Raw genomic sequence first — 22,619 nt, 5'->3', positions numbered from 1 at the left:
TAATATAATAAGTGCTCAGGGAATATGGGTGCACACCTAAGTGTCATCAAAATAGCTAGAAGTGGTGTGTTTGTGCGGGTGTTGTGAATACGGTGGTGTGCCGTTTACAACTTAGCTTCTGTGCTGTGTGTGTGTGTAATAATCATTATGTGTGTGCGCCCTGGGACTGGTCTGACGCTGTGCGACGCTAACTGTGACATGATTGATGAAGAGGTGGCGGTGTGACAAGAACAACTGGGCTCTCTGCATCCGGCCCCGGACTACAGTACTGCCACGCTCTCCACACACACCCTCCTCCAGCTGTCCCCGTGAGACCAAGCTCTCTCACGGAGTGTGTGAATCTGTGTGTAAGAGCGTGGGTGGGTGTGTGTGTGTGTTAATGTCCTTTTATCAATGCAAGGGTAGCGAGGAGATGCCTAGATGCATAACACTGAACAGGGACAAGCGCAGCTCTAGTGCTTGATGCGTTTGAGTTTAGCTTTAGCGTTGTTCACTCAGAATGATGCTTATGAAGTTGTTCAAGGTGAGCGGAGTACGAGACCGAGAGAGAGGGAAAACAGAGAGAGAGAGAGAGAGAGAGAGAGGGAGAAAACAGAGAGAGAGAGAGGGAAAACAGAGAGAGAGAGAGAGAGAGAGAGAGGGAGAGAGAGAGAGAACAGAGAGAGAGAGAGAGAGAGAGGGGGAAAACAGAGAGAGAGAGAGGGAAAACAGAGAGAGAGAGAGAGAGAGAGAGAGAGAGAGGGAGAGAGAGAGAGAACAGAGAGAGGGAAAACAGAGAGAGGGGGAGAGAGAGGGAAAAACAGAGAGAGGGGGAGAGAGAGGGAAAAACAGAGAGAGAGAGAGAGAGAGAGAGAGAGAGAGAGAGAGAGGGAAAACAGAGAGAGAGATAGTGAGAAGGATTGAAAGCGTCGGGAGGAGGCGAAAGACAGCAGGGACAGAAAGACGAGTGAAAGAGAGCTAGGCAGGAGGGCAGGAACAAAAGGGCAGAGAGAGATAAAGAAAAGCTATGTGCAAGAGGAGAAGGAGAGCTCTGCTCAGTGCGGCCGTTTGAAGCAGCCTGTCTGACATGAAAGCGCTGGGCTCTGTGACCCTGGAGGGCATCATATTACATTACAGCAGCAGGAGAGAGGGAGAGTGTAATAAAATGATAGAGAGGGGAAGAGTGACAGAGAGAGAGAGAGAGAGAGAGAGAGAGAGAGAGAGAGAGAGAGAGCGAGAGTGAGAGTGGAAGAGAGAGAGATAGAGTGCGTGAGAGAGAGAGGGGAAGAAAGAAAGGTAGAGGGAAAAAAGAAACAAAGATACAATGAATCCCACTGCACTAAACACAGACTTCAAAAGACTTCAATGGCTAGCCACAACACACATTCACATTGACATACACACACTAATACATTACAAGCGAGTCTGTGGGCACACATTATGAGGGATCCAGTGGTACCCCATAGATGAACCTATCAGTCTATCCAAACAGATCTGATTCACTATGATTTAGCTCACAGATTCACCACCATTATTTGTAGTAAATGAGTTGGGGAGGAGATATTGTGGTTGTGTTTCTATGGAGGCTCATGGCCATTGGGCCAGACTGAGGGATGGGCTCACAGTGGGCGGAGGAGGGGTGGAGGGAGGGAGAGAGTGTTACTGGCACCATGAATCATAGTGTTGGTGTAAGTAGGTGTAGTCAAAAACACACACACACACGAATACAGAGGCAAAGGCACACACACATACATGATCATAGTAGATTGTAACTCACCATTTGGCACGGGGCACGGGTGAGGAGGTCATCTACCTACTGATATCTCTGTCTCTTCACAGCATCAGTTCAGTGGATGGTGTCGAACACCTCTGACTCAACACCATACAAGGGGAGTGAGACCAGGAGAGTGAGCAGATCATTGCGTTGATTTTTATGACTGACTGTCCGCACTCGTGATTTCCTGTGGGGTTGCACGCCAGTTGATGCGTATAGCCGGTGGATGCATAAGCATGCAAGTGGATTTACGAACGTGTGTGTGTGCAGTGCGTACCTTTGGGTATCTGTTTCTGTGTGTGTTTGTGATAATAGCTGCGAGTGATGTTCTGGTTGGTTGGTTGTGGCGAGGCACTGTAAAGCGCCAGGGTGTAAATGACTATTTGATGCTCTCTCAAGGCACATCCATATTCATCTGTTGTCAGGGAAGTCTGATTAACAGCCTCTCTGCACACACACACACACACACACACACAACTGGCTCAATCATTCATATCCATGGACAAACACTCTCTCGCACGCAGGCACACACACGCGTACAGCACACACTCTGCCAGTAAATACTGAGGGCAATGAAGACGGGCAGTCACTACTGGTAGCTCAGAGCTCACTACCCTAAATGGCTACATATCCTCAACGGCTAGTTAGTAGATACAACTCAGCATTTAAATCTCTCTAATCCCCAAATCAGCAAGCAAAACGGATTTGATTTCTGAAAGTGTAAACTGCGACGACGGAAGGAAGGCCCGAGAGATGCTAATGGAACGTGTGCCGATATTCGGAGCGACACAGGCACCCGTAGGAGTTGGCGATAGACAGGAAAAGGATGAGCTGCAATTTGTTTTGGAACGTGGTTTTGTTGTGTCTTTATGGAGTAGAATATTTCAAACGAGGGTTCAACAATAAAGAAGAAAAGACAACACAGCTAATTCGGAATCATACTGTATGGTAGCATAATCGCTAACACTGAGGCCCACTGTACGGTAGTAGCATCATCGCTAACACTGAGGCCCACTGTACGGTAGTAGCATCATCGCTAGCACTGAGGCACACTGTATGGTAGCATCATCGCTAACACAGAGGCACACTGCATGGCAGCATCATCGCTAACACTGAGGCTCACTGTATGGTAGCATCATCGCTAACACAGAGGCACACTGCATGGTAGCATCATCGCTAATGGTAGAACAAGCTGAGCCAATACAGTAACTAAACCTGCACTGTAGCTTACTGAAGAGACTAAGTGACTGAAATCAAAAGGAATGACTGGACCTCACAGTCAGTTCCTCTCAGCCTAATGTAAAATCTAAAAATGCATCCCATGATGCATCTCCTCTCCCATCTCAAGGCTGATTCGTCCTTATTGCAACAGATCGGTCTGTATTGATTTGCCCATAGAAGCACCATTGATTTTCCATTTTAGAGCAAGGTATGGGTATTTGTGCTCGCAGTGGAAGGAGAGGCAGAGGCAAGCGTTGGCACTTCGCACCCGAACAGAGGCAGAGAGTAAAGTCAAGGGAGGAGGTAAAGTCGGTTTTCTTATAAGACAAATAAGGCCATCCATCTCAGATATTCACCTGTGTCAGCTCATCTCTGCCAAGGCATCTATCAATAACAGCTCTCTGGACTGCTGATCAGAACTGTTGACTGTTGTTTTATTTTAGATGAACAGTAGGGCATGAAAGTTCAGCTGCAAACAGCTGCGTATAAAACTCTGTTAGAACTTCTGGAATCTTGATTTTCTCCTTTTGGGTGAAAACCTACAGGAACTTTTGCCAACTCTAAACTATGGCTGACCTTCTCTGGCTTCTGACCCAAGGTGCCTCTTCCTCTCTCCTCTGGAATGGACAGAACCAGAAGGAAAGGTCAACTCCTAAAAGGTACAGTGGCTTGCAAAAGTATTCACCCCCTTGGCATTTTTCCAATTTTGTTGCCTTACAACCTGGAATTAATTTTTTTTCTTTTTTTGGGGGGGGGGGGGGGTTGTGTCATTTGATTTACACAAATGATGCAAAACAAGAAATAAGACAAAAAACAGAACACTTGAGCGTGCATAACTATACACCCCCCCCAAAGTCAATACTTTGTGGAGCCACCTTCTGCAGCAAATATAGCAGCAAATCTCTTGGGGTATGTCTCTATAAGCTTGGCACATCTAGCCACTGGGATTTTTGCCCATTCTTCAAGGCAAAACTGCTCCAGCTCCTTCAAGTTGGAGGGTTCTGCTGTTGTACAGCAATCTTTAAGTCATACCACAGTTTCTCAATTGGATTTCGGTCTGGGCTTTGACTAGGCCATTCCAAGACATTTAAATGTTTTCCATTAAACCACTCGAGTGTTGCTTTAGCAGTGTGCTTAGGGTCATTGTCCTGCTGGAAGGTGAACCTCCGTCCCAGTCTCAAATCTCTGGAAGACTGAAACAGGTTTCCCTTAAGAATTTCCCTGTATTTAGCACCATCCATCATTCCTTCAATTCTAACCAGTTTTCCAGTCCCTGCCGATGAAAAACATCCCCACAGCAAGATGCTGCCACCACCATGCTTCACTGCGGGGATGGTTTTCTCGGGGTGATGAGACGTGTTGGGCTTGAGCCAGACATAGCGTTTTCCTTGATGGCCCAAACATTTTATTTTAGTCTCATCTGACCAGAGTACCTTCTTCCATATGTTTGGGGAGTCTCCCACATGCCTTTTGGCGAACACCAAATGTGTTTGCTTATTTCTTTCTTTAAGCAATGGCTTTTTTTCTGGCCACTCTTCTGTAAAGCCCAGATCTGTGGAGTGTATGGCTTTAAGTGGTCCTAAGGACAGATACCCCAATCTCCGCTGTGGAGCTTTGCAGCTCCTTCGGGGTTATCTTTGTTGCCTCTATAATTAATGCCCTCCTTGCCTGGTCTGTGAGTTTTGGTGAGCGGCCCTCTCTTGGCAGGTTTGTTGTGGTGCCATATTCATTTCATTTTCTTTTTCTTTCAGTTTCAGGATTTTTTATAACTCAACCTTAATCTGTACTTCTCCACAACTTTGTCCATGACCTGTTTGGAGAGCTCCTTGGTCTTCATGGTGCAGGTTGTTTGGTGCTGCCCCTTTGCTTAGTGGTGTTGCAAACTCTGGGGCCTTTCAGAACATGTGTGTATATACTGAGATCATGTGACACTTAGTTAAATAAAATCCATCTGTGTGCAATCTAATTATGTGACTTCTGAAGGTAATTGATTGCACCAGATCTTATTTAGGGGCTTCATAGTAAAGTGGGTGAATACATATGCACGCACCACTTTTCAGTAAAAAAAAAAAAATAACTTAATATTTTTGAAACAAGTAATTTTTTTCATTTCACTTCACCAATTTTGAATATTTTGTGTTTGTCCATTACATGAAATCCAAATAAAATCTATTTAAATTACAGGTTGTAATGCAACAAAATAGGAAGAACACCAAGGGGATTAATACTATTGCAAGGCACTGTACATCAATGGAGAGGATAACAGTGTGGAAAGACAGAGGGAGGTCGTGTCAAAGGACAATAGGCTGAATTGGAAAGCATGCCGACACCGTAGACTTGTGTGCAGGAGACCGTGGCATTACCTCTACACCAGCTAGGCCACAATGGACATTCACTAACTCTCAACATGAAGAAAAGCAACCCCAATCTGGGAAAATCATTATTTTTTTAAAACCCAAATTCAAGCAGATGCCTATTGGGCTGCATTGAGTTGTGTTGGCGCACCAGCTAGCCGAAACAGGCAAAACATCTGTTGGGAGTCCTTGATAACTTTTAGTGTGAAGAGTGAACACAGAAGCTGTGGGGTGTCACAATTATTTTACACTTGCTGAGTAAACCTTTTCATGCTCAGTGCCAGTGGCTTTCTGTGTTTTGATGTGTGTGTGTGTGAGAGTGTGTTGACCTTGAACTGATACAAAATCAGCTATTGTCAACAATTCAGAGGAGTGCAACAACATTTTGTCTTTTCTTTTATTTCTCTCTCACTTCTATACTTCCTTTGCACACACCGATTCCCTCAGTTCCCCTTCCCATCTGTTCAAAAACACTTTTTCTCTACGCTTGTCTCTCCTTACTGTTCCACGCCTTACATTTACATTTTCGTCATTTAGCAGATGCTCTTATACAGAGCGACTTACAGGAGCAATTAGGGTTAAGTGCCTTGCTCAAGGGCACAGACAGATTTTTCACCTAGTTGGCTCAGGGTTTCAAACCAGTGTCCTTCGGTTACTGGCCCAACGCTCTTTAACTGCTAGACTACCTGCCACTCCTCTTCTCTTACATTCCTCCGCTCTCTCTCTATCCATCTCTCATTACTGGGGGCTCAGCGATTGTTCTGGTTATCGTGGGACGGGTTGTGAGAAAGGAGGCAGGTGGCATGATTTATCAACGATTGAGGTTCGCGCAGTGCGGTGGTGTTCTGGGGGAAAAGAGGAGGAGGAAGGGAAAAGAAGGGATGACAGGGTTTTTCATTCCTGAGGCCAAGCTTGATGAAACGATTGAGGATCCACTCTGCCGCATCAAACAGACAGGTAGATACTAGATTGGGGGGTCTCCTCCCGCTGATTTGCCTGGCATCGGCTTCTCTCCCCTTACACCCCCCCACCCATCCCTCATCCCTGATTCCCCGCCTCTCCAGGTTGCGGTACAAAATGCTCATCTCCCTCCCTCCCTCTCTTTTTATTCACTGTGTTTCGCCTCTGTCTATACAGATGGAAATGGATGACAGAGTAGCAGTAGAAAAAGGCAAGAGATGGATAGTTGGAAAGATGGACAACTCTCCCTCCCTCCCCATCTCTTTCTTTTTGTGTCTTTGATTGCGCAGTCCCAGTGCGTGTTGGTGGAAGAGCGGCATGGAGGCAGGCGCCGGGTATCCTGCCAACTCTCTCTCGGTCTGCCAGAAAAGGCCCAGATGCCTGCTGCTGCCTCTGGCACACTGTGCTACTCTAGTCTATACTCACTGGGCCTCAGAGAGAGGGAGGGGTGGGAAAGAGAAGGGGGATGATGAGTTAAAGGCAAGAGAAAGAAAGAGGACATATTAGAGAAATGTAAGTGAGGACAGCAGGTAAGATAAAAAGACAGAGATTCAGTATAAACAAAAGAAGGATGAGAGAGAGAGGAAATGAGAGAGGATGAGAGTATCCTTCAGGGTATTCCTATTCTGAGATCAAACTCCCTCATCATGTCTTCAGCTTCAACATCAAAAGGAACACTCACCTTTTGCCCTTATCAAACAAGCACAATAACATTTGTGTAACTGTCAGGATTTGAACCCTGTTCTCCCACGGGAGAAGCTAACGTCTTGACCTTTGGACTTTTCCTTTTGGCCTGCTGGCCGACACTGATTTTGAAGTCGAAGGCAGGGCTACCCATCACATGACCATGACTGACTCAAGTCCGCTACACTTTCACACACACGCATAAACACGCACACACTTTTCTTGTCTAATTAAAAGGTTTGTTGTCACTGAACAATATTTTATTTGTGCATCTGAATCCCTGGGGACATTCAAAGTCAGCCTATATACCATTATGCTGGTGTTTAATCATTAAAGGTCCAATGCAGCAGTTTGTATCTCAATATCAAATCATTTTCTAGATAACAATTTAAAAAATAAAAAATAAACAAAAATAGCTTCTTAGCAAAAAGCAATTTCTCAAGCAAAAATGTTGTTAGAACTGTCTGGGAGTGGTCTGAGTGGGAAACTGAAAATTTGCTGTTATTGGCAGAGAGTTTTGGAACAATTTTACCACCAGGTGATGTCACCATGGCAGGACAACACTCCATCCCACCAAAACAGGCAAACATTTCTGCCAATCTTTTCAAACAGCTCTTACACTAAAAGGGCATGATCATAATTTTCACAATTTCAGTGTTATTCCAACCTCAAAGTGTGGAAATATATATAAAACACAGGAAAATCACAATCACAGGCCTTTAAATAATCCAAAAGAATCTCTACTTTCACCAAGAAGTTTTCTTATTAATTAGTTGTCCTCCTCCCTGCCGAGTCTATTCATCTCCACAACATTTCCCTGACATTTTGGAGATCAGTGGGAAAGGCCATCAGTGTGTATATCAGCATGAACCTAATTGAAAACTTCAACTCCTATTAATTTAATTTATTTTAACCTGGCATCCCCAGTTATTGGTTAGGTTTGAGGGGTGGGTGGGGTAATGGAGGAGGATAGAGGGAAATGATTGGTTAAGAAATCACAGCATTGGGCAGCATCCATCAGTCCTGGGAGGGAAGAGCTGTACAGGTCTGTGAGGGACTAGCTGTAACGTTACCGTGGTGATCAATGAGGATAAATACAAGAGAAAGGTGTTCTTCGCCTCGGATGGTCCCATGATCAGAAAATACTCACGGTCCTTGTTCGTAAAAGTTTAAATAGATGAAAAAGCTAAACTCAGGTATGAATGCACACACACACACACACACACACACACACACACACACACACACACACACACACACACACACACACACACACACACACACACACACACACACACACACACACACACACACACACACACACACACACACACACACACACACACACACACACACACCACTACAAGAGCTCTTCTCAATCCGCATTGATTCCTGTACTCCATTTCTCCCTCGCTCCTCAGCCTCCTCATCCCCGTCTCCACTCCTGTCGTTCCTCTCCTCCCTTCAGATCCCTTCATCTCCTCCCCTGCTGATCCATCTTTCATCCCGTCCTCTTTCTCTGTCAGGTTCCTATTGCTTTCCTGCCAAGCTTTCTCTCCCTCCAGCATGAGTCAGTGAGAGAGGTGCTCATTCCCTTTGCCCTGCAGGGGGCTATGAGGGGGTTGTGAGAGACAACAGGTGGGCTCACAGTCCAGAGGCTAACAGAGGAATGGATACTCCATCTCTACCCAGTGGTCCAGGGGATGATAGGCTCTGGGTATCCAACAGAGGAGCACTAGAGATATCCATTTTCTGTAATGGGATTCCATTGAGATAGAGACTGTGGACTTCAAGGGAGACTGGTTATGAGAAGGGAGCACAACGATTCTCTGCTTAACCACTAGAAGAAACCTGTAGAGCAGTGGAATGCAATCGTAGAAGTATCCATTTTTCGATTTTCTTTAATGATCTTTTATCCAAACCTGGAGATCCTATTGAGATAAATCGAGCACAATGATCCTTTGACTAAACTCTATAAGACTACAGTGCGGGGTTAGGCAATCGTACCAAGTACTTAAAAGCCTGCGCATATACTGGCACTTGCAGAGTAAGATTACCCCCCCATTTGTAGAGAAATGGCATGGGATAAACTTAACAAGACAGAGGCCACCTCATGCACGCACTGACGAATAATGTAACAGGAAGACAGAAACCCTAGCCATATGGCCACTACTAGAAACCACTACTGATTCATGACGCACCATCCTCCCCATTTTCCCGTTACCCACCATGTCGGCGACAGTAGCATACTGTACAGTTAGAGGGGTTGAGAGCACACTCCAGCCCTCATTAGAACAGTACCAGAACCAGCATCGCCAGAATATCTGCCCTGCATAGCTCATCCACAGAGCTTTTTAAGTGGAAGGGAGTGAGGGGAGGTTTTAAAGGGGAAGGGAGATAAGGGAGTTAAAGCCTGGAGATTGAGAGGGGCAGCCTTGCTCACTCGGCAAAAACCTTCCTGTCACTTTCCCCTTTGTTGAGAGAATGATCAAAAGAGGACAATGGGTGAGAGAGAGCATCGCTCCTGTCCTGGGGGAGTTCAAACGGGGATAACTTTGGAATGCCGGAACATGGGCTGCATTTCAAATGGGTCCGTGCAGTGGATGCATGCATCTATGTGTGTGTGTGTATTTATGCGTGTGAGAGTAAGCAAGAGTATGCAAATGTCCTCTCGATGTGCACATCTCTATGTGCATCTGTATGTGTGTGCTCACGCACGTGCGTACTGTAACTGGGTATGCGAACATCCTTTGCATCCTCATATGACTCTTGAAGCGCTGGAGCTTTGATGACTCACTAAAAGGAGGGGATGATGGGGCACTGACTGTTGTTTGAGAGGATGATCTCTGGATCTAAGGCTGCCTTAGCCTTCTGTCCTTATTTTTTCCCCTCTCCCTCCCTCGCTCCATCCGAGAAGCTCTCACCACACACCAGTGGCTCCTCACTGAGGAGGAGGATCATCCTCCACAGTGAATTTCATACATTTAAAAAAAAAGTTTTAGATAAAACTATACTAAATATATTCACATCACCAAATAACTGATTAAAATATACTGTTATGCAATGAAGGTCTACAGTAGCCTCAACAGCACTCTGTATGTTAGAACCATAGTCGGAGGACAGCTAGTTTCCATCCTCCGCTGGGTACACTGACTTCAATACAAAACCTAGGAGGTTCATGGTTCTCAACCCATTCCATAGACTTGCACAGTAATAATGACAACTTCTGGAGGACGTCATCCAACCTATCAGAGCTCTTGCAGTACTAACTAATATCTTCTCCATCCAATCAAAGGATCAGAGAATGAATCTAGTACTGAAAGCATAAACTACTGCAGTGCATAAAATGGGGTGAGTAGTTGACTCAAAGAGAGAGAAAGACAATAGTCAAACAGTTTTAAACACATTATCTTGTTAAAAAATTAAGGAGAAGCAGCAGAGGTAGTGCTTGCTATATTTTATTGTATTTTCTTTCTTCTTAGTTTACCTTTTACTTAGCTAATTTAGCCTAGTCAACATCCTGACTCAAACAGTGGAATGCTATTTATGTTAGCTAGTTGGCTAAGGCTATCCAACAATGCAACTCTTCCAAAGTCAAGGTAAGCTTTCTGTTTTGATTATTTATTGCCACCGGGGTTCACCGGTGTAACTGCTAAACCACTTGCTGTACATCAAATCAAATTGTATTTGTCATATGCGCCTTACAAATAGTCTGGGTAGCCATTTGATTAGCTCTTCAAGAGTCTTATGGCTTGGGGGTAGAAGCTGTTAAGAAGCCTCTTGGACCTAGACTTGCGCTCCGGTACCGCTTGCCGTGCGGTAGCAGAGAAAACAGTCTATGACTAGGGTGGCTGGAGTCTTTGACGATTTTTAGGGCCTTCCTCTGACACCGCCTGGTATAGAGGTCCTGGATGGCAGGAAGCTTGGCCCTGGTGATGTACTGGGCCGCACGCACTACCCTCTGTAGTGCCTTGCGGTTGGAGGCCGAGCAGTTGCCATACCAGGCAGTGATGCAACCCGTCAGGATGCTCTCGATGGTACAGCTGTAAAATCTATTGAGGATCTGGGGACCCATGCCAAATCTTTTCAGTCTCCTGAGGGGAATAGACTTTGTCGTGCCCCCTTCACGACTGTCTTGGTGTGCTTGGACCATGTTAGTTTGTTGTTGATGTGGACGCCAAGGAACTTGAAGCTCTCAACCTGCTCCACTACAGCCCCGTTGATGAGAATGGGGCCGTGCTCGGTCCTCTTTTTCCTGTAGTCCACAATCATCTCCTTTGTCTTGATCACGTTGAGGGAGAGGTTGTTGTCCTTGCACCGTACACATGGATTGGATTGTGAGTTGATTAACACGTTAGGTCTAGTTTGTATAATGTTAATATGGTGACAATGATGTAGGCTGTCTATTGGTTAGCGGTATGAAGGTTTGGCTTGAAGAGGTTTTTTAGCGCCTGGTCACAAACAGCTGTTGTGTTGTGCACTGAAGTCAACAAGCGAAAGGAAAAGGTGAGAGAAGGAGAGCGTGTACAGTAGATGTGAGAAGGAATTATACAATGAGCAAAGTGATGATGCTGTATGTGGCTGCTATGAAAGTGAAGTGTGTGGGGGGGTGATCAGGGTGTATTTATTCCGCCGATTCTGTTGCAAAATGTTTCTTAAACGAACGCAAATGGAATGAAGTGGGGAGGGACCTACCTACATTTGTCTAAAATAAACTATTGTTTAAGTTGCAAACTGTTTGGACTAATGATTACACCCCTTATCAGGTAGATGCAGGCAAGAGTGTGCACGGTGGTATTAAATTAGTCACTGTCTGCCACATTAATTACTCAAATTTGTCTCTCCAACCTGTGCACCAACATCCTCTCCCTAATCTTGAACGGCACAAACAGCCACTGCCTCACACCCCTTTTTCTTCCCTCCCTCCATTCCTCCCTCCTTCGTTGCTCAACCCCAGGTGGTTCCACTGGCTCACCTCCCACACCTCCCCCTGCAGAGAGGCTGTCCTGGGATCACACTAGTACGTGGAATACCCTCTGTAAGGACATTAAGGGCTCAGCACTGGGCTGGCAGCCTGGCACAGATCCAGAGTGCAGAGAGAGACAGAGAGCGAGAGACAGAGACAGAGAGAGAGAGAGAGAGAGTCACATCAATACCAGCAATATATCTGTTTGAAATGGGACAGAGCTTTATCTCCCTCCACAGTAGTGGGGACAGCACAAGTGTTAGTATTTGTAAGCCACAGCAAATGCCTGCAATGAGTGCTTTACCTCTGTGTGTCTGTCTGCTGAAACACCTACCAATCTCCTCTATGCTCAGGTGTCTGCAGCAGTTGGGAAGTGGACACGGAGGTACTCTCTGGAGCGCATGTCCGCCTGCAATCACAAAAAGAGGGGTTAACTTCTGCTGCCGTCAACACCACCAATTAGGCCTCTTGTCTTCCCACTGTCATAAAACTGCACATCTACGTATTCTGCAATATCTCACTGACAATGCAAGATCTCCGTGAATGTTTGAGTTATGACACTACACTTCTCAACTTAGGATCCCCTGTCCTCCCCCGCATAGGATTGGATAAAAGCAGCCTGAAACAAAAAAACAACAAGAACCCATCACAAAGATTTGCTTCATCTCGACATGACAATGCCAACCATTCATCCATCAAATTGTTTAAAACTAATCTAGAACTGTTTATTTGATTTCCAACCTGCCTATGTTCTTGCTACGTGACTCAGTAAGGGTTGTGAATTGTGTGTGTATGAGATTTGTTTGTGCGTGTGTGGTTGTGCTTCAGCTGTAAGTGAATGTGTGTGTGTGTGTGTTTCTATGCGTATGTGTGTGTGTATGTGTTTCTATGCGTATGTGTGTGTGTATGTGTTTCTATGCGTATGTGTGTGTGTATGTGTTTCTATACGTGTGTGTGTGTGTATGTGTTTTTATACGTGTGTGTGTGTATGTGTTTCTATGCGTATGTGTGTGTGTATGTGTTTCTATGCGTATGTGTGTGTGTATGTGTTTCTATGCGTATGTGTGTGTGTATGTGTTTCTATGCGTATGTGTGTGTGTGTATGTGTTTCTATGCGTATGTGTGTGTGTGTATGTGTTTCTATGCGTATGTGTGTGTGTATGTGTTTCTATGCGTATGTGTGTGTATGTGTTTCTATGCGTGTGTGTGTGTATGTGTTTCTATGCGTATGTGTGTGTGTGTGTATGTGTTTCTATGCGTATGCGTATGCGTGTGTGTGTATGTGTTTCTATGAGTATGTGTGTGTGTGTATGTGTTTCTATGCGTATGTGTGTGTGTATGTGTTTCTATGCGTATGTGTGCGTGTATGTGTTTCTATGCGTGTGTGTGTGTGTATGTGTTTCTATGCGTGTGTGTGTGTGTATGTGTTTCTATGCGTGTGTGTGCGTGTATGTGTTTCTATGCGTGTGTGTGTGTGTATGTGTTTCTATGCGTGTGTGTGTGTGTGTATATATATGTCTTTCTATGCGTATGTGTGCGTTTGTGTGTGTTTGTGCCTTAGCTGTAAGTCATGGATGGTATAAGGTAGATATGAGGATTTAGAATGAAAGGGGGTTTAGAATGTGTTTGGTAATGACTGTGTGGCCTTGGTAAAGCCCTAGTGTCAATTACTTTAATGAGAACAGTCAGAGTGTGAATTCCACTGGGGATTTTTCTTCTCTGTCTATCAATCAGCAAGGACGTGAGTCACTCCATTTGCAGCTGAAGCCCCTGAATTACCCAGCACCCGCATGAAAACATGTGTAAACACACGCTGGCACATAGACAGACACTGTGCGCACACACACAAAACACTTCACAACCCTGGAGAACACACACTCCAGCAGATCTTAAAATACCCTTAAAAACTTCACATCACAAAAACACCATAAAAGACCCGTGTTAAACTTAGATACATCTGGAGTCTGCTCCAGTAGCTGTCGGCGTGGTGCGGAGCAAGCATAAATAACAGGTGGGTTCCAACTTACTCATTATCACAACTTCCCATAGCACTCAGCGAAGCACAAGAGACAACACTCGGCTGATTTGTCATTGCTTTGGATGGGAGTGGGAGAGAAAGGAGGGAGCAAAAGAAAAGAAGGAGAGAGAGAGAGAAGAGAGAAGAGAGGAGAGAGAGAGAGAGAAGAGAGAGAAGAGAGAGAAGAGAGAGAGAAGAGAGAGAGAGAGAGAGAGAGAGAGAGAGAGAGAGAGAGAGAGAGAGAGAGAGAGAGAGAGAGAGAGAGAGAGAGAGAGATGTGGGTGATGCATTGGCGTGTGGTTGACAGAAGGAGAGGTAGAAGGTAGAAAAGGTAGTGCCAACAGAAATGAAGGGGTCTGATTAAAGCTTTGTCCACCAGTCTCCCGTTGTCACCCATGGAGCTCTTTTACTGGGAACAGGACTGGCAGGGTGTGGGTGCACAGGTGGACAACTGAGCCGTCACAGCTCAGCTGTGGCACTTGGCAGGAGGCATTGGCGCCATTTCACACAAACATGTACATACGCATGCCTTCACGCACTCACATGCATGCAAACATGTTTACGCACACACACGCGACACGCACACACCCACTCTCTTTCTCTAACTCTGTGCCCTGGCCTCGTTCCACTGGCCTGAGGCACGGCTTTTGCTCTCCCCCTGCAGCCCTACAGCAGTTTGTCTGGCTACACTATCCCTCTCTTCATCTCTCTCACTCTCTTTACTCCTCCAGCTGGACTGGGTTTCTGGTTCAAGCTGAAAATGTCAAACAGAAATAGATTAACATTTAGAAAAGCTGAGGGCTTCTACGAGCAGCACCGTTTAATGTTGCAGTAGTATCGCCTCCACCGACGGGAAGAAAGCTGCAGAGTCAAATCGTTCAAAGTAACTTATTTTTCTGCAATATTATGAATATGAACTATTTCTGCAATATTTCACACATAACAAAATATTAATAACTGGTGATATTTGCTCAGAGATAAAAATGCAAGTTGTGCGGAGTGTAGGCTAGTTCAAATCTTTGTAAGACAGTAGCTGGACACACGGTGCACTTGGGCATGATGCACCCAAGTAAATAGTCAAAATTTTGAGTCACATCTCCGAGCCTTTGTCAAGAAATCTTACCATATACCCTGATCACCCGCTACAGTAGAACACATGGCATGCACTAAGCACACTAACCACCTTAAGTGAGATGCATTTGTCGCACTCAATCCCCATCCATGATAACACAGCAGGCAGAGGACAGAAGTTAGTGTGATGATTCTGCCGGTGTAATTTCTCATAGTTAGTGTCTAGCCTCTCTCCTGCATTGTGTGTTGTCATTTGTTTCCATAGAGGAGAGGAGATCAAATGTACTGGATACAAGACCTGGGTTCAAATACTATTTGAAATCATTTCAAAACTGGGCTTGATTGAGCTTGCCTGGCTAAATGGACCAATAGAATAGTCCAAGAAAATAATTCCCGCACATCTGAAACTCCAGGCAGGCTTCAAACAAACGCTCAAAGTATTTGATAGTTTTCAAATAGTGTTTGAACCCAGGTCTACATGTGTTTGGGTTTGAACCCAGGTCTGCATGTGTTTGGGTTTGAACCCAGGTCTGCATGTGTTTGGGTTTGAACCCAGGTCTGCATGTGTTTGGGTTTGAACCCAGGTCTGCATGTGTTTGGGTTTGAACCCAGGTCTGCATGTGTTTGGGTTTGAACCCAGGTCTGCATGTGTTTGGGTTTGAACCCAGGTCTGCATGTGTTTGGGTTTGAACCCAGGTCTGCATGTGTTTGGGTTTGAACCCAGGTCTGCATGTGTTTGGGTTTGAACCCAGGTCTGCGTGTGTTTGGGTTTGAACCCAGGTCTGCGTGTGTTTGGGTTTGAACCCAGGTCTGCGTGTGTTTGGGTTTGAACCCAGGTCTGCATGTGTTTGGGTTTGAACCCAGGTCTGCGTGTGTTTGGGTTTGAACCCAGGTCTGCGTGTGTTTGGGTTTGAACCCAGGTCTGCATGTGTTTGGGTTTGAACCCAGGTCTGCATGTGTTTGGGTTTGAACCCAGGTCTGCATGTGTTTGGGTTTGAACCCAGGTCTGCGTGTGTTTGGGTTTGAACCCAGGTCTGCGTGTGTTTGGGTTTGAACCCAGGTCTGCGTGTGTTTGGGTTTGAACCCAGGTCTGCATGTGTTTGGGTTTGAACCCAGGTCTGCATGTGTTTGGGTTTGAACCCAGGTCTGCATGTGTTTGGGTTTGAACCCAGGTCTGCGTGTGTTTGGGTTTGAACCCAGGTCTGCATGTGTTTGGGTTTGAACCCAGGTCTGCATGTGTTTGGGTTTGAACCCAGGTCTGCATGTGTTTGGGTTTGAACCCAGGTCTGCATGTGTTTGGGTTTGAACCCAGGTCTGCATGTGTTTGGGTTTGGCCGATCGGAAATCTGTATGTTTGGGTGCCGAATTTGCCGTTTTTTCTTCTTCTTTTTATACCTTTATTTAACTCAGCAAGTCAGTTAAGAACACATTCTTATTTTCAATGACGGCCTGGGAACAGTGGGTTAACTGCCTGTTCAGGGGCAGAATGACAGATTTTCACCTTGTCAGCTCAGGGGATTCAATCTTGCAACCTTAGTTAACTAGTTCAACGCTATAACCACCTGCCTCTCGTAGCACTCCACAAGGAGACTGCCTGTTACACGAATACAGTAGAAGCCAAGGTAAGTTGCTAGCTAGCATTAAACTTATCTTATAAAAAACAATCAATCAATCATAATCACTAGTTATAACTACACATGGTTGATGATATTACTAGTTTATCTAGCGTGTCCTGTGTTGCATATAATCGATGCAACGCAGGGGGGATGATTTAACAAAAGCGCATTTGCGAAAAAAGCACAATCGTTGGACGACTGTACCTAACCATAAACACCAATGCCTTTCTTAAAATCAATACACAGAAGTATATATTTTTAAACCTGCATATTTAGCTAAAAGAAATCCAGGTTAGCAGGCAATAATAACCAGGTGAAATTGTGTCACTTGTCTTGCGTTCATTGCACGCAGAGTCAGGGTATGTGCAACAGTTTGGGCAGCCTGGCTCATTGCGAACTAATTTGCCAGAATTGTACGTAATTATGACATATATATTTTTTTTTTTACATGTTTTTTTTTTTTTCACCTTTATTTAACCAGGTAGGCTAGTTGAGAACAAGTTCTCATTTGCAACTGCGACCTGGCCAAGATAAAGCATAGCAGTGAGCAGACAACAAAGAGTTACACATGGAGTAAACAATTAACAAGTCAATAACACAGTAGAAACCAAAGGGGGAGTCTATATACAATGTGTGCAAAAGGCATGAGGTGGTAGGCAAATAATTACAATTTTGCAGATTAACACTGGAGTGATGAATGATCAGATGGTCATGTACAGGTAGAGATATTGGTGTGCAAAAGAGCAGAAAAGTAAATAAATAAAAACAGTATGGGGATGAGGTAGGTGAAAAAGGGTGGGCTATTTACCAATAGACTATGTACAGCTGCAGCGATCGGTTAGCTGCTCAGATAGCTGATGTTTGAAGTTGGTGAGGGAGATAAAAGTCTCCAACTTCAGCGATTTTTGCAATTAGTTCCAGTCACAGGCAGCAGAGTACTGGAACGAAAGGCGGCCAAATGAGGTGTTGGCTTTAGGGATGATCAGTGAGATACACCTGCTGGAGCGCGTGCTACGGATGGGTGTTGCCATCGTGACCAGTGAGCTGAGATAAGGCGGAGCTTTACCTAGCATGGACTTGTAGATGACCTGGAGCCAGTGGGTTTGGCGACGAATATGTAGCGAGGGCCAGCCGACTAGAGCATACAAGTCGCAGTGGTGGGTGGTATAAGGTGCTTTAGTGACGAAACGGATGGCACTGTGATAGACTGCATCCAGTTTGCTGAGTAGAGTGTTGGAAGCCATTTTGTAGATGACATCGCCGAAGTCGAGGATCGGTAGGATAGTCAGTTTTACTAGGGTAAGCTTGGCGGCGTGAGTGAAGGAGGCTTTGTTGCGGAATAGAAAGCCGACTCTTGATTTGATTTTCGATTGGAGATGTTTGATATGAGTCTGGAAGGAGAGTTTGCAGTCTAGCCAGACACCTAGGTACTTATAGACGTCCACATATTCATTGACGGTTGTGCAATTTAACAATAATATTTAGACTTAGGGATGCCACCCGTTAGATAAAATACCGAACGGTTCCGCATTTCACTGAATGTATTTGGGTTTGAACACAGGTTTGCAATAGATTGAATGTGTTTGGGTTTGAACCCAGGTCTCCAGTAGACTGAATGTATTTGGGTTTGAACACAGGTTTGCAGTAGATTGAATGTGTTTGGGATTGAACCCAGGTCTCCAGTAGACTGAATGTATTTGGGTTCGACCCCATGTCTGCAGTACTGCATGTGTTTGGGTTTGAACTCAGGTCTCTAGTAGACAATGTATATGGGTTTGAATCCAGGCCTGCAGTAGCCTGAATTGGTTTGGGTTTGTTTTGGGTGGGTCGGTGTTGTTAATGTGTCAGTGTCAACAGACAGAAACACAAAGCTCTGTGGGGTTGAATTATTCAAAGGAGAGGATAGGGGAGAGATGGGGGGTGGGAGAGAGAGAGTGAGGAAAGGACAGTGAGAGATTGGGGGGGAGAGAAAGAGAGAGAGAGAGAGAAATGGAGAGAGACAGACAGATGCTGAGAAATGTGACAGGCATGCACCCCCCCCCCCCCCCCCCCACACACATACATTAACAAAGGGAGTGAGAGAGACACAATAGGCATGAGTTTCTGTAAGTAGTCTGTGTGTGTAGCTGCTGCGGCAGGAATAGAGAGACGCCCACAAAACACACAACACAGATTAAAGCCTTTCCTTTAAACAAACACAGAAGCCAGAGTCTCAGCGGGGACACCGGCACACAAAACTACCATCAGCATCCCTACCTCTGTCTACAAAGACCCACCACGGCCCACCTCTAACGCTACCTCCAAGAATCGCTCACATTGAAAATCCATTTGTTACGGCAACCAGCTGGGGAGCAGCAGTGCTTTAGCATTTCCTGTTGATTCAGATGCAGAGCAGAGTAATGGATGAGTATCTCTGCTCAGGGCTCTCAGGGCTGCAGGAAAGACAATGTTACAGGGCAGGTGTGATGAGCAGAGCAGATATAAAGTTGAAGTCAGAAGTTTACATACACCTTAGCCAAATAAATTTAAATTTAGTTTTTCACAATTCCTGACATTTAATCCTAGTAGATATGCCTCGTTTTAGGACAGTTTTAAGAATGTGAAATGTCAGAATAATAGTAGATAGGGTGATTTATTTCAGCTTTTATTTCTTTCATCACATTCCCAGTGGGTCAGAAGTTTACATACACTCAATTAGTATTTGGTAGCATTGTCTTTAAATTGCTTAACTTGGGTCAAATGTTTCAGGTATCCTTCTACAAGCGTCCCACAATAAGTTGCGTGAATTTTGGCCCATCCCTCCTGACAGAGCTGGTGTAACTGAGTCAGGTTTGTAGGCCTCCTTGCTCGTACACGCCTTTTCAGTTCTGCCCACAAATTTTCTATAGGATTGAGGTCAGTGATTTGTGATGGCCACTCCAATACATTGACTTTGTTGTCCTTAAGCCATTTTGCCACAACTTTGGAATTATAATTGGGGTCATTGTCCATTTGGAAGACCCATTTGCGACCAAACTTTAACTTCCTGACTGATGTCTTGAGATGTTGCTTCAATATATCCACATAATTTTCCTACCTCATGACGCCATCTATTTTGTGAAGTGCACTAGTTCCTCCTGCAGCAAAGCACCCCCACAACATGATGCTGCCACCCCTGTGCTTCACGGCTGGGATGGTGTTCTTCGGCTTGCAAGTCCCCCCCCCTTTTTCCTCCAAACATAACGATGGTCATTATGGCCAAACAGTTCTATTTTTGTTTCATCAGACCAGGGAACATTTCTCCAAAAAGTACGATCTTTGTCCCCATGTGCAGTTGCAAACTGTAGTCTGGCTTTTTTTTAATGGTGGTTTTGGAACAGTGGCTTCTTCCTTGCTGAGCGACCTTTCAGGTTATGTCGATATAGGACTCGTTTTTACTGTGGATATAGATACTTTTGTACCTGTTTCCTCCAGCATCTTCAAAAGGTCCTTTGCTGTTGTTCTGGGATTGAATTGCATAGTGTCCCATAGTGTTATACTTGCATACTATTGTTTGTACAGATGAACGTGGTACCTTCAGGTGTTTGGAAATTGCTCCCAAGGATGAACCAGACTTGTGGAGGTCTACAATTTTTTTTTTAGGTCTTGGCTGATTTCTTTTTATTTTCCCATGATGTCAAGCAAAAAGGCACTGAGTTTGAGGGTAGGCATTGAAATACATCCACAGGTACACCTCCAATTGACTCAAATGATGACAATTATCTTATCAGAAGCTTCTAAAGCCATGACACAATTTTCTGGAATTTTCCAAGCTGTTTAAAGGCACAGTCAAGTTAGTGTATACTTAGTGTTAAACAAGAAATTTGTGGAGTGGTTGAAAAACAAGTTTTAATGACTCCAACCTAATTTTAATGACTCCAACCTAAGTGTATGTAAACTTCCGATTTCAACAGTCGGCATGGAGTTATGGTAGAACTAGAATGGCCACCTAGAGCTGCGCTCCTACTGTAGTTGTGGACTCCTACCAGAATCATGACATTTATCCTGCAGAGGCAGGATTTACATAAAAAATATTGCCTTTCGAATAGAACGACTATTTCACTAGAGAAGCAAGGATTTGTTTGTTTTAGGCGTTTTTCACTATCCTTTTAAAGTTGTTACCCTGTCTGCAGGACTTTTAAAGTTGTTACCCTGTCTGCAGGACTTTTAAAGTTGTTACTCTGTCTGCAGGACTTTTAAAGTTGCTACCCTGTCTGCAGGACTTTTAACGTCGTTACCCTGTCTGCAGGACTTTTAACGTCGTTACCCTGTCTGCAGGACTTTTAACGTCGTTACCCTGTCTGCAGGACTTTTAAAGTTGTTACTCTGTCTGCAGGACTTTTAAAGTTGTTACCCTGTCTGCAGGACTTTGTGTGACACTGACATCATTGTGCTTTGTCTGGTAAACAATTCACCCCTTTGGGTACAATAAAGCTTTACCAAATTGAATTGTTTACTACTACTAGCCCTAACTGATTGGCAATGGTCAGTACCACAAGACTGGTGCTGTTCATGAGCTGCAGTAATCAACTTCACTGGTGAGCCCTCCTAGTCCTTCCTCTCTAAAGGAAAGAGACCAAAGTAGTAGAGTAGACTGGTGTTATGGCTCTAGCATTGGTTCCTTGATGTCCATGAACAACATCGCGTCTTCCTGTCAGTATGGATTTCTGCTGTCCGGAGATCATTACCAGCCAAGCGGACGTGGACGTAGATACACACACAAGGCCGACACACACACACAGGGTCCACTGGGAGTGTGTGAATGGTGCGGAGGCCTGCCTGGCCTCCCTCATCATTAGGTAAAAGGACTCATACTGTCCATTAGCTTTGTTTGTGGCCTCATTAAGAAAGGCTAGGAAGAGGGGAGTGTGTGTGTGTGTGTGTGTGTGTGTGTGTCATTGACACACACTTGTCAATCTTCCTCTGAGGGCTCTAAGAGTGTTTACTCATGGAAAAGGTTGAATGTCCTTGTCTATGTCCGCTGTCTCAGGCTTCCTCAGCGACCGAGATGAATATGTGTGAGTGACTGAGTGTATGAGCAAGTGACTGTGCATAATACTGATATGAATGAGTGTATTTGTAGAGGGAGTCTATGCGAGTTTAAAAGTGTACATGAGCGTGAGTGGGTGAGATGGAGAGCCTCATCACGTTAGTGTAAAAGCGTGCGTTCCTCCGCACTCAACGCACTGTGCATACAGACTCTGCTGCAGTGCCTTGACTCTGCCTTCAGCCCTCTGCACCATCAACTCCTCACTGCAGACTCCAACCGCGACGTCGTCTTTCTCTTTCATCTCAAGCTCTCGCTCTTTTAACTGTAGAGATCAGACAGACTGAGGGATTTTCTTTCTCTCGGGTTGAACAGGTACAGTGAGGAGGGGAGGAGGAGAGGAAAGAGAGGAAGGCAGGAGAATAGAGGAGAGGAATGAAAAGAGGGGAGAAGATAAAAGAAGGGAAGTAGAAAGGACAGGACAGGAAAAGATAGGAGAAGAGGGATGGAAAAAGAGGCTAGGGGTTTAAGTTTACATTATGAACAGGTGCCCACTGCAACCTAGTTCAAATGATTTTGCTACAGTATGATCCCCAACCCATCTCACATGAACAGTCTACATACTTACGGTCTACGTTCTTAACCCAACCTGTCAACCCAAATCCCTACTTCCGATGGCCCAAAACACCTCATTAACGTACACGCTCCAATTTGTCCCTCTTCCTGAATGCATAAACGATGCCTGTGCCCTTATTTGGCAAACCTCCGCCACCTGTTCCTGTGTTTGCGTCCCAACAGCAAACCGCAATTAAACACTGAAGAGCAGGAGCATATTGTCGTTTCCACAGCACGAGAAAACTTGGCAACCTGTCGCTGCTGGCTCTGTGCTATCATCAGTGTGTTTGTGTGTGTGTGTGTGTGTGTGTGTACGTGGTTGAGTGCTGGCTGGCAGCAATATGGCTTGTCAAGGGT

General features: G+C 45.1%; 1 protein-coding gene across 2 annotated transcripts in view; it reads right to left on the bottom strand.

Moving 5' to 3' along the window:
* Positions 1–22,619, bottom strand: part of LOC109865880 (endonuclease V) — a 50,403-nt gene that overhangs the window by 5,019 nt on the left and 22,765 nt on the right. The window contains exon 8 of one of the 2 annotated variants that reach the window (XM_020454371.2): positions 12,243–12,347. In XM_020454371.2, coding sequence (XP_020309960.2) covers positions 12,288–12,347 — 60 coding nt within the window. In that variant the 3' untranslated portion in view covers positions 12,243–12,287. The remainder of the gene's footprint in view (positions 1–12,242; positions 12,348–22,619) is intronic. The other variant, XM_020454372.2, reaches the window with a different exon arrangement.

This window comes from Oncorhynchus kisutch, linkage group LG20 (genome assembly GCF_002021735.2).
Source record: "Oncorhynchus kisutch isolate 150728-3 linkage group LG20, Okis_V2, whole genome shotgun sequence".
In the NCBI taxonomy this organism is placed as follows: Eukaryota; Metazoa; Chordata; class Actinopteri; order Salmoniformes; family Salmonidae; genus Oncorhynchus; species Oncorhynchus kisutch.
Note: the sequence above shows the minus strand (reverse complement) of the source record. Positions and strands in the feature narration are given on the sequence as shown.